Source organism: Scyliorhinus torazame, chromosome 12 (genome assembly GCF_047496885.1).
Source record: "Scyliorhinus torazame isolate Kashiwa2021f chromosome 12, sScyTor2.1, whole genome shotgun sequence".
Classification (NCBI taxonomy): Eukaryota; Metazoa; Chordata; class Chondrichthyes; order Carcharhiniformes; family Scyliorhinidae; genus Scyliorhinus; species Scyliorhinus torazame.
The window spans coordinates 70268027-70279950 of NC_092718.1; the positions used below are offsets into that span (position 1 = coordinate 70268027).

The window sequence follows — 11924 nt, forward strand, 5'->3', positions numbered from 1 at the left end:
CACAATACCCTGGAACAAGCAGTCTGCACCACCCAAAGTGAAGCGCACAATGAAAAATCCGAAACCAAGGAAGATGATTTGTTCATTGAACATTAAGAGAACGATAACAACTCCAAAACAAAAATAGATGATTTGTCTACTGAACAATACACACAATACTACTCAGACATGGCTAAGTTATTCGGATATGCTGATCACAGCATCAGCCACAAGGTTGAAAAGCTCAATACGACTCTTCTCATGGTAGATGAATCCAATACCATGATGCCATGGCAGATCGTCTATACATTGGATGACAGCAATACCCAAGAAGAAGACGACACCACACAGAGAGCACAGATCGACTATACAGCGAGAACACTGCACGACTCCACAGAGAGAGCGATGACAGACTCCACAGAGAGAGCGATGAAAGACTCCACAGAGAGAGCAATGAAAGACTCCACAGAAAGAGCGATGAAAAACTCCACAGAGAGAGCGATGAAAGACTCCACAGAGAGACCGACACCAGCCTCCACAAAGAGAGCGACACAAGCCTCCACAAAGAGAGCGACGCCCGCCTCCACAAAGAGAGCGATGCCCGCCTCCACAAAGAGGGCGATGCAAGCCTCCACAGACAGCTTGGTGACAGACTCAAAAAGGGAAGCAAGCAAACACTCCATAGCGAACGCCATACATGAACAAGACCATGAAGATCTATCAAGCTTATTTGAGCCACCAGAAGAAGACACTGAATGTCTACCCACTGTATGTGAGACAAGTGACGAAGAAATCACAATTCCCATACAGGATGTGCAGGATCACAGCGGGACTGACATATCTCAGCTCGTCTGCACAGAAGCACTCAACAATCAGAGGGATGGCTACTCACTCAGGGCAGCACGGTAGCATCGTGGATAGCACAATTGCTTCACAGCTCCAGGGTCCCAGGTTCGATTCCGGCTTGGGTCACTGTCTGTGCGGAGTCTGCACATCCTCCCCGTGTGTGCGTGGGTTTCCTCCGGGTGCTCCGGTTTCCTCCCACGGTCCAAAGATGTGCAGGTTAGGTGGATTGACCATGCTAAATTGCCCTTAGTGTCCAAAATTGCCCATAGTGTTGGGTGGGGTTGCTGGGTTATGGGGATAGGGTGGAGGTGTTGACCTTGGGTAGGGTGCTCTTTCCAAGAGCCGGTGCAGACTCGATGGGCCGAATGGCCTCCTTCTGCACTGTAAATTCTATGAATCTATGAATCATGAGTCCAGAGAGACCACGTCAATAGAAATCTTGAAAATTTTGACTCCAGAAGAGGAGCACCAAGAAACCAAAGGTGATTCAAATGAAACAAAAATAACACCAGAAGAGCACAAAGAGATCACAGATGATTCAAATGAAACAAAAATAACACCAGAAGAGGAGCACAAAGAGATCACAGATGATTCAAATGAACCAGAAATGACTCCAGAAGAGGAGCACCAAGAGATCATAGATGATTCAAGTGAACCAGAAATGACTCGAGAAGAGGAGTACCAAGGAAGCAAAGAAGAGGAATCGAATCCACCACAAATGACTGATGTCACCAACATCAATGCAACATCAGATCATTCTCACAATTCTCAAGAAGAAACGCTCAATGTAGCAGATACCACAAATACACTGACACCAATAACTGTGACAATGACTCACATCATCCACACAGAACACTCATTGAGCGCAACAGGAACAACAAAAACCACAAGAAGCACAGCAGAAACAAGAACAACGACAGCAACATCAAAAACTACAAGCACAACAACAAATACTACAAGAAGCATAACAAAAACAGAAACAACAAGCACGACAAAAACAACAACAAGAACGACAACAAGAAGAACGACAATGAAAACGACCAAGACAGAAACGACAACAATGAAACAACGACCTGTACAACATGGTACAACTCTGCACATGAAGGACACTGCCATAGCACGCTGCAAAACAATGGCGAGTGTACAAACATGCCATGGCATGGCAACAAATCTCACAAATTCAAATTTGCTCCACAACAAACAAGCAAATCAGCTTTCAAGAATAATGACATGCAGAATCAATACCACAAACGCAGGAAAAAGTCCATGCCAGACAACAAATATGTAACACAGAAGGCAAAGCAAATAAAAAAGTTAGGAGATTAAAAGTATTAACACTTGACGGACCAACTCATTGATTTTATGTAATGCCTTTGCAAACTGCATCCATTATGTTTGTTCAATTTTCTTTACAACAGACAGAAAATATGTAACACAAAAAAAAGGGGGATGCGGTGATCTCTATGCATGTACACAAGGGGTTAATGTGCAATCAGTAGCACCACATGATCACTAGAGGGCCGGACTAACAGGGATATAAAAGGCAGCCACATTGGGTCTCTCTCTCCCTCGGGTGCACTGTTATCAAAGCAACAGCAGATTAGTTTAGATGGCCAGTGGAGTTACGTATAGTTACCATAGTTAGATCTTGTTAACCTTATCATTAGTATCAAAGTTAAAGTAAAGAACTCATGCAAATATTGTTGTAGTTACTCAATAAACCTTTTGTTACTACTGTAAGAGTTCAAATCTTCTTCATCGGGATTCAGAATACCTCATCACTAACCAAGGATTGAGTAGCACATGTTACCCACCACACAGGTAACAAAACAGCACAGTGGTTTGAACTGTTGCCTCACAGCACCAGGGACCCAGGTTCGGTTCCAACCTCAGATGACTTGCCATGTGGGGTTTGCACTTTCTCCCCATGTCTGCGTGGGTTTCCTCTGGGTGCTCCGGTTTTCTCCCACAGTCCAAAGATAGGCAGGTTTGGTGGTTGGCCATGCTAAATTGGCCCTTAGGGTGGGATTGCAGGAATAGGGTGGGGGTTTGGGCCTGGGTAGGGTGCTCTTTCAAAGAGTCGGTACAGACTTGATGGGCTGAATGGCCTCCTCCTGCACTGGAGGGATGTGTCCACTGCATTTCCTCCTCTCCTTTTTGCACCAATTCTCAATTTTCACCGGCTGACTGACCTCCATCACTCCGGTAACCTGCAACTCTGGATAAACCTGGACAAACAGCAGGGCCATTTTAGATACAGAGTAAAGTTCCCTCCACAGTGTCCCCATCAAACACTCCCAGGACAGGTACAGCACGGGGTTAGATACAGAGTAAAGCTCCCTCTACACTGTTCCCATCAAACGCTCCCAGGACAGATACAGCACGAGGTTAGATACAGAGTAAAGCTCCCTCTACACTGTCCCCGTCAAACCCTCCCAGGACAGGTACAGCATGGGGTTAGATACAGAGTAAAGCTCCCTCTATCTACACTGTCTTATAAAAAGGACCGAGAGGCACTCTACAGCATGCAAAACAGTTCACAAGGATACTACCTGAACTGAGAGGTTATAATCATTGGGAAAGAGCGAACAGGTTGAGGGAGAAGGCTGAGAGGGTGACCTGATTGAGGTCTTTAAAATTCAAAGAGATGTGAATGCATCTTCGTCATGTGCTAGGCTTAGCCTTATTCAGTTTAAAGTGGTCGATAGGGCACACATGACTGTGGCTTGGATGAGCAGGTTCTTTGAAGGGGTGGAGGATAGGCGTGGGCAGTGCGTGTGTGGGCCCGCGAAACATGTCCACATGTTTTGGGCCTGTCCGAAGCTTGGGGGATTCTGGTGGGGATTTGTCGATGTTATGTCGGTAGTCTTGGGGGTGAAGGTGGTCCCAAGTCTAGAAGTAGCGATCTTTGGAGTGTCAGAAGACCCGGGGGTCCAGGGAGTGAGAGAGGCTGAGGTCCTGAACTTTGCCTCCCTGATGGCCTGGAGACGGATCTTATTGGAATGGAGGGATTCGGGGCTCCCGAAACCGGGGGTGTGGGTGAGTGACCTGGCAGAGTTCCTCAGACTGGAGAAGATATAGTTCGCCTTGAGAGGGTCTGTGGAGAAGTTTGCCCGGAGATGGCAACCGTTCATCGACTTTTTCGAAAACAGTTAAGATGTCAGCAGTGGGGGGGAGGGGTGGGGGGGTTAAAAAAGGAGGTAGGGGAGCTGGGGATAGGGAGGTGGGACAGAGGGGTGTTAGATATTTATTTGTTTTGATTATTTGCATTCCTGTTTGCTTGCTTTTTTATGGTTGTGTTTGATGTATATATATAGAAATGCTTCAATAAAATGTCTTTCAAAACAAAAATTTGGAAAGGGTTTCCATAGCGTCGACGTGGAGATGTTTATATTTGTATGTGAATGTGTATATTTGACTATGTGAATGACTATGAATTAGTAGCCGTTACTGAAACATGGTTAAAGGATGGTCACGACTGGGAGTTAAATGTCCAAGGGCATCAAACTATTCGGAAGGACAGAGTAGATGGTAAGGGAGGTGGTGTAGCTCTGTTATTTAAGGATGACATCCGGGCAACAGTAAGGGATGACATCGGTGCTATGGAGGATAAGGTTGAATCCATTTGGGTGGAAATCAGGAATAGTAAGGCGAAAAATTCACTGATAGGAGTAGTCTATAGTGTTATGGGTTAGGGTTGACAGAACCCCAAAGTGTTTCACGGAGTTCAACCGACCCACAACTTTTAGTAGATTGTGGTGTGGGAAGCACACGGCGTACTCTCCAGGTGTGATACTGCAATTATGGACAAATGGTTTTTAAAATAAAACAATGTTTATTCTATGAACTCAATTTAACCTTTAAAAAACAAACATTGAATATCTGAACACCCATTCCTTCAAAGATAACCTCAAAAGACTACACCACTAAATAATCTTCAACCTGTTCCTTTAAACAACCAAAAGACTTCAACCTTCAAAAACAGACATGAGGTTACATTCAATATATTTATAGTCTTTGGATTTGCAGACATCCACAGACCAGCTCTGTTTCTTCCTGCAGCTCTCAGCAAAACACACAGACACTCCCAGCTGCCTCCTCAAACTGAAACCAAAAGCAGAAGTGAGCTCAGCTCCCCCCACCCTCTGACAATACTAATATAAACAGTAAGATAGATTATGAGAGTAAACTTGCTCAGAATATAAAAACAGATAGTAAAAGTTTCTACAAATATGTAAAACAAAAAAGAGTGGCTAAGGTAACTATTGTTCCTTTAGAGGATGAGAAGGGAGATTTAATAATGGGAGATGAGGAAATGGCTGAGGAACTGAACAGGTTTTTTGGGTCGGTCTTCACAGTGAAAGACACAAATAACATGCCAGTGACTGATGGAAATGAGGCTTTAAAAGGTGAGGACCTTGAGACGATTGCTATCACTAAGTGATGGGGCTAAAGGTAGACAAGTCTCCTGGCCTTGATGGAATGCATCTCAGGGTACTAACAGAGATGGCTAGGGAAATTGCAAATGCACTCAGGATAATTTACCAAAATTCACTAGACTCTGGGGTGGTCCCGGCGGATTGGAAATTAGCAAACGTGACACCACTGTTTAAAAAAGGAAGTAGGCAGAAAGCGGGTAATTATAGGCCAGTTAGCTTAACTTCGGTAGTAGGGAAGATGCTGGAATCTATCATCAAGGAAGAAATAGCGAAGCATCTGGATGGAAATTGTCCCATTGGGCAGACGCAACATGGGTTCATAAAGGGCAGGCCGTGCCGAACCAATTTAGTGGAATCTTTTGAGGACATTACCAGTGCGGTAGACAACGGGGAGCCAATGGATGTGGTATGTCTGGATTTCCAGAATACTTTTGACAAGGTGCTGCATAAGATAATGATGCATGGCGTTAAGGGGAAAGTAGTAGCATGGATAGAGGATTGGTTAATTAATAGAAAGCAAAGAGTGGGGTTTAATGGGTGTTTCTCTGGTTGGCAATCAGTAGCTAGTGGTGTCCCTCAGGGATCAGTGTTGGGCCCACAACTGTTCACAATTTACACAGATGATTTGGAGTTGGGGACCAAGGGCAATGTGTCCGAGTTTTCAGACGACACTAAGATGAGTGGTAAAGAAAAAAGTGCAGAGGATACTGGAAGTCTGCAGAGGGATTTGGATAGTTTAAGTGAATGGGCTAGGGCCTGGCAGATGGAATACAATGTTGAAAAATGTGAGGTTATCCATTTTGGTAGGAATAACAGAAAAAGGGATTATTATTTAAATGATAAAATATTAAAACATGCTGCTGTGCAGAGGGACCTGGGTGTCTTAGTGCATGAGTCACAAAAAGTTGGTTTACAGGTGCAACAGGTGATTAAGAAGGCAAATGTAGTTTGTCCTTCATTGCTAGAGGGATGTAGCTTAAGACTAGGAAGGTTATGCTGCAACTGTATAAGGTGTTAGTGAAGCCACACATGGAGTATTGTGTTCAGTTCTGGTCTCCTTACCTGACAAAGGACGCACTGGCACTGGAGGGTGTGCAGATGAGATTCACTAGGTTAATCCCAGAGTTGAGGGGGTTGGATTGCGAGGAGAGGTTGAGTAGACTGGGACTGTACTCGTTGGAATTTAGAGGGATGCGGGGGCGGGGCTCTTAAAGAAACATATAAAATTATGAAGGGAATAATAAGATAAATGCAGGGAGGTTATTTTTACTGGCGGGTGAAAGCAGAACTAAGGGGCATAGCCTCAAAATAAGGGGAAGTAGATTTAGGACTGAGCTTAGGAGGAACTTGTTCACCTAAAGGGTTATGAATCTATGGAATTCCCTGCCCAGTTACGCAGTTGAGGCTCCTTCATTAAATGTTTTCAAGATAAAGATAGATAGTTTTTTGAAGAATAAAGGATTATGGTGTTTGGGCGGGAAAGTGGAGCTGAGCCCACAAAAGATCAGCCATGATCTCATTGAATGGCGGAGCAGACTCAAAGGGCCAGATGGCTTACTCCTACTCCTGCTCCTAGTTCTAGGGCGGGATTCTCCGACCCCCCGCCGGGTCGGAGAATCGCCGGGGGCTGGCGTGAATCCCGCCCCCGCCGGTTGCCGAATACTCCGGCACCGGATATTCGGCGGGGGCGGGAATCGCGCCGCGCTGGTTGGCGGCCCCCCCCGGCGATTCTCCGGCCCGCGATGGGCCAAAATCCCGCCACTGTCAACCCACGGCAGCCAGCGTGGATTGAACCACCTTTGGGACGACGGGACACGGCGGAACGGGCGGGCTCCAGGGTCCTGGGGAGGGCGCGGGGTGATCTGGCCCCGGAGGGTGCCCCCACGGTGGCCTGGCCCGCGATCGGGGCCCACCGATCCGCGGGCGGGCCTGTGCCGTGGGGGCACTCTTTTCCTTCCACCTTCGCCATGGTCTCCACCATGGTCTCCACCACTGCGCCTGCGCGGGGATGCCGTGAGCGGCAGCTGACGCTCCCGCGCATGCGCCGCCCGGCAAAGTCATTTCCGCGGCAGCTGCCGGGGCACCAAAGGCCTCTCCCGCCAGCTGGCGGCGCGGAAATCAGTCCGGCTCGGGCCTAGCCCCTCAAGGTGAGGGGTCGGCCGCTCAAGATACGGAGGATTCCGCAACTTTGGGGCGGCGCGATGCCGGACTGATTCGCGCCGATATTGGTGCCGGTCGGCGGACGCCACGCTGATATCAGAGAATGCCGCCCCTTATGTTCATATATATCAGAGGAGAGACCAGGGGCAAAATTCTCCGTAATTGGCGCGATGTCCGCCGACCGGCGCCAAAAACAGCGCAAATCAGTCCGACATCGCGCCGCCCCAAAGGTGCGGAATCCTCCGCATCTTGCCGGGCCGAGCCCTAACCTTGAGGGGCTAGGCCCGAGCCGGACTGATTTCCGCCCCGCCAGCTGGCGGGAAAGGCCTTTGGTGCCCCGCCAGCTGGCGCGGAAATGACATTGCCGGGCGGCGCATGCGCGGTAGCGTTAGCGGCCGCTCACGGCATCCCCGCGCATGCGCAGTGGAGGGGGTCTCTTCCGCCTCCGCCATGGTGGAGATCATGGCGAAGGCGGAAGGAAAAGAGATGCCGGACTGATTCGCGCCGTTTTTGGCGGACATCGCGCCGATTGCGGACAATCCCGCCCCAGAATTCAGACCATCAATATGTGGCAGTCACTAATGTACCGATGGGGAATTCAGGGGAAACTGCCTTTACCAAGAGAGTGGAGAGAATGTGGTACTCATTCCCACAGGGAATGGGGAAGAAAGTGGGACTAGCTCCCACAGGGAGTGGGGAGAATGTGGGACTCACTCCCAGAGGGAGTGGGGAGAATGTGGGACTCGCTCCACAAGGTGTGCAGAAGAATGTGGGACTCGCTCCCACAGTGAGTGGGGAGAATGTGGGACTCGCTCCCACAGAGAGTGGGGAGAATGTGGGACTCGCTCCGAGGGGGAGTGGGGAGAATGCGGGACTCGCTCACACAGGGAGTGGGGAGAATGTGTCAGTGGCTCCCACAGGGAGTGGGGAGAATGTCAGACTCTCTCGAGTGGGAGTGGGGAGAATGCGGGATTCGCTCCACAAGGTGTGCGGAAGAATGTGGGACTCGCTCCCACAGTGGGTGGGGAGAATGTGGCACTCGCTCCGAGGTGGAGTGGGGAGAATGCGGGACTCGCTCCCACAGGAAGTGGGGAGAATGTGGGACTCGCTCCGAGGTGGAGTGGGGAGAATGCGGGACTCGCTCCCAGAGGGAAAGGGGAGAATGTGGGACTCTCTCCACAAGGTGTGCGGAAGAATGTGGGACTCGCTCCCACAGGGAGTGGGGAGAATGTGGGACTCGCTCTCACAGAGAGTGGGGGGAATGTGGGACTCGCTCCGAGGTGGAGTGGGGAGAATGCGGGACTCGCTCCCAGAGGGAGTGGGGAGAATGTGGGACTCGCTCCACAAGGTGTGCGGAAGAATGTGGGACTCGCTCCCACAGTGGGTGAGGAGAATGTGGGACTCGCTCCGAGGGGGAGCGGGGAGAATGCGGGACTCGCTTCCACAGTGGGTGGGGAGAATGTGGGACTCGCTCCGAGGGGGAGCGGGGAGAATGCGGGACTCGCTCCCACAGGGAGTGGGGAGAATGTGGGACTCGCTCCGAGGGGGAGTGGGGAGAATGCTGGACTCGCTCCCACAGGGAGTGGGGAGAATGTGTCAGTGGTTCCCACAGGGAGTGGGGAGAATGTGTCAGTGACTCCCACAGGGAGTGGGGAGAATGTGTCAGTGGCTCCCACAGGGAGTGGTTGAGGTGAATTGTGTTAACAATAAACAAAGAACAAAGAAATGTACAGCACAGGAACAGGCCCTTCGGCCCTCCAAGCCCGTGCCGACCATGCTGCCCGACTAAACTACAATCTTCTACACTTCCTGGGTCCGTATCCTTCTATTTCCATCCTATTCATATATTTGTCAAGATGCCCCTTAAATGTCCCTATCGTCCCTGCTTCCACCACCTCCGCCGGTAGCGAGTTCCAGGCACCCACTACCCTCTGCGTAAAAAACTTGCCTCGTACATCTACTCTAAACCTTGCCCCTCTCACCTTAAACCTATGCCCCCTAGTAATTGACCCCTCTACCCTGGGGAAAAGCCTCTGACTATCCACTCTGTCTATGCCCCTCATAATTTTGTATACCTCTATCAGGTCGCCCCTCAACCTCCTTCGTTCCAGTGAGAACAAACCGAGTTTATTCATTTATGGGTGTTGATGTATTTCAGGGGAAAATTGGATAAACACATGAGGAGAGATAAATAGGAGGATATGGTGATGGGGCGAGATGGGGTGGGAGGAAGCTCGTGTGGGGCAGGGAAAACAGCACATGGCAGATGGGCCGAATGGCCTGGTTCTCTAATGTACATTCTCTGTAAATCACTTTCTCTCTTCCAGTGTGCCTCTTCAGGAGGGCGAGAGTGTCAAAGGTGTTGCCTTCTTCTCCATCCCAGACCATGCACCCGATGGAACGACCATGACTATCATCATCGAAGCGTCGTCCAAGGAAACCAGTGACTTCAACTACGGTCTGCTCCGTCTGACCGTCACGAACTTCGGGACCCAGCGCTGGAGCAAGTCCAGTATTTACTGTCAAATAGCTTCATGTCTGATTCTCAGTCTCCTCGTGTCCATCTTGTAAACAATTGGTTTGCAAGTTGCCAGGCAACATCTCTGTGGGTTCTGGGTGTCTCTGGGTGTCGGGTGTCTCTGGGTGCTGGGCTTTGGGTGCTGGGTACTGGGCTCTGGGTGCTGGGTTCTGGGTGCTGGGCTCTGGGTGCTGGGCTCTGCGTGCTGGGCTCTGCGTGTTGGGCTCTGGGCGCTGGGCTCTGGGTGCTGGGCTCTGGGTACTGGGCTCTGGGTTTCGGGGTTCTGTGTGCTGGTTTCTGGGTGCTGGGCTCTGCGTGCTGGGCTCTGCGTGCTGGGCTCTGGGCGCTGGGCTCTGGGTGCTGAGCTCTGGGTACTGGGCTCTGGGTTTCAGGGTTCTGTGTGCTGGTTTCTGGGTGCTGGGCTCTGGGTGCAGGGCTCTGGGTGCTGGGCTCTGGGTGCCGGGCTCTGGGTGCCGGGCTCTGGGTGTCTCTGGGTGCCGGGCTCTGGGTGCTGGGCTCTGGGTGCCGGGCTCTGGGTGTCTCTGGGTGCCGGGCTCTGGGTGCTGGGCTCTGGGTGTCTCTGGGTGCTGGGCTCTGGGTGCTGGGCGCTGGGTGCTGGGTTCTGGGTACTGGGCTCTGGGTGCTGCGCTCTGGGTGCTGGGTTCTGGGTGTTGAGCTCTGGGTGCTGGGCTCTGGGTGCCGGGCTCTGGGTGCTGGGCTCTGGGTGTCTCTGGGTGCCGGGCTCTGGGTGCTGGTTTCTGGGTGCTGGGCTCTGGGTGCCGGGCTCTAGGTGCTGGGTTCTGGGTGCTGGGCTCTGGGTGCTGGGTTCTGGGTGTCTCTGGGGGTCTGGTTCTGTGTTCCGGGCTCTGGGTGTCAAGCTCTGGGTGTCTCTGGGTGCCGGGCTCTGGGTGCTGGGCTCTGGGTGCCAGGTTCTGGGTGTCTCTGTGCCCTGGGCTCTGTGCCCTGGGCTCTGGGTGCTGGGCTCTGGGTGCTGGGTTCTGGGTGCTGGGCTCTGGGTGCCGGGCTCTGGGTGCTGGGCTATGTGTGCCAGGCTCTGGGTGCTGGGCTCTGGGTGTCTCTGGGTGCCGGGCTCTCTGTGCTGGGTTCTGGGTGCTGGGCTCTGGGTGCTGGGCTCTGGGTGCTGGGCTCTGGGTGCTGGCTTCTGGGTGCTGGGCTCTGGTGCCGGGCTCTGGGTGCTGGGCTCTGGGTGCTGGGCCCTGGGTGTCTCTGAGTGCCGGGCTCGGGGTGCTGGGCTCTGGGTGTCTCTGGGCGCCGGGCTCTGGGTGTCTCTGGGTGCCGGGCTCTGGGTGCTGGGTTCTGGGTGCTGGGCGTCTCTGGGTGCCGGGCTCGGGGTGCTGGGCTCTGGGTGCTGGGCTCTGGGTGCTGGGTTCTGGGTGCTGGGCTCTGGTGCCGGGTTCTGGGTGCTGAGCTCCGTGTGCTAGGCTCTGGGTGCTGGGCTCTGGGTGTCAGGTGTCTCTGGGCGCTGGGCTCTGGGTGCCAGGCTCTGGGCGCTGGGCTCTGTGTGCCAGGCTCTGGGCGCTGGGCTCCAATAGGATTAGCCGCACCTCCCCTAGGTGATGTTAGGAGGTGGTTGCGTTTGAAAATGTTCTTGTTAACAGTGATATGCAGGCAGTCTCCACTCCAGGTTAATTGAATACTAATTCTTTTTTTTAATAAACAGTTTTAATGAGGTATTTTTTGGCATTGTAAACAGTAGAATTACAGAACGAGAAAACAAAAGGACTGTACAGTAAACAAAGTACATAGTGCAATTGCCGTAGCCCGTCCCACCCAGATCTGCCTAATTGACCCCCTGTACTACATTCCCCTAACCCTCCCTCCCCCCCTCCGACGATTAATTCTCCGCAAAGAAGTCAATGAATGGTTGCCACCTTCGGGCGAACCCTAACAACGACCCTCAAAGCGAACTTGATTTCCTCTAAGCCCAGGAAACTCGCCATGTCTGACAGTCAGGCTTCCGA

General features: G+C 51.6%; 1 protein-coding gene across 1 annotated transcript in view; it reads left to right on the forward strand.

Annotated features, from left to right (window-relative positions):
- Window positions 1-11053, forward strand: part of LOC140387056 (von Willebrand factor A domain-containing protein 7-like) — a 209621-nt gene extending 198568 nt beyond the window's left edge. Inside the window, exon 16 of the mRNA XM_072470067.1 lies at window positions 9752-11053. Coding sequence (XP_072326168.1) covers window positions 9752-9995 — 244 coding nt within the window. The 3' untranslated portion in view covers window positions 9996-11053. The remainder of the gene's footprint in view (window positions 1-9751) is intronic.
- Window positions 11054-11924: the final 871 nt, after the last annotated feature.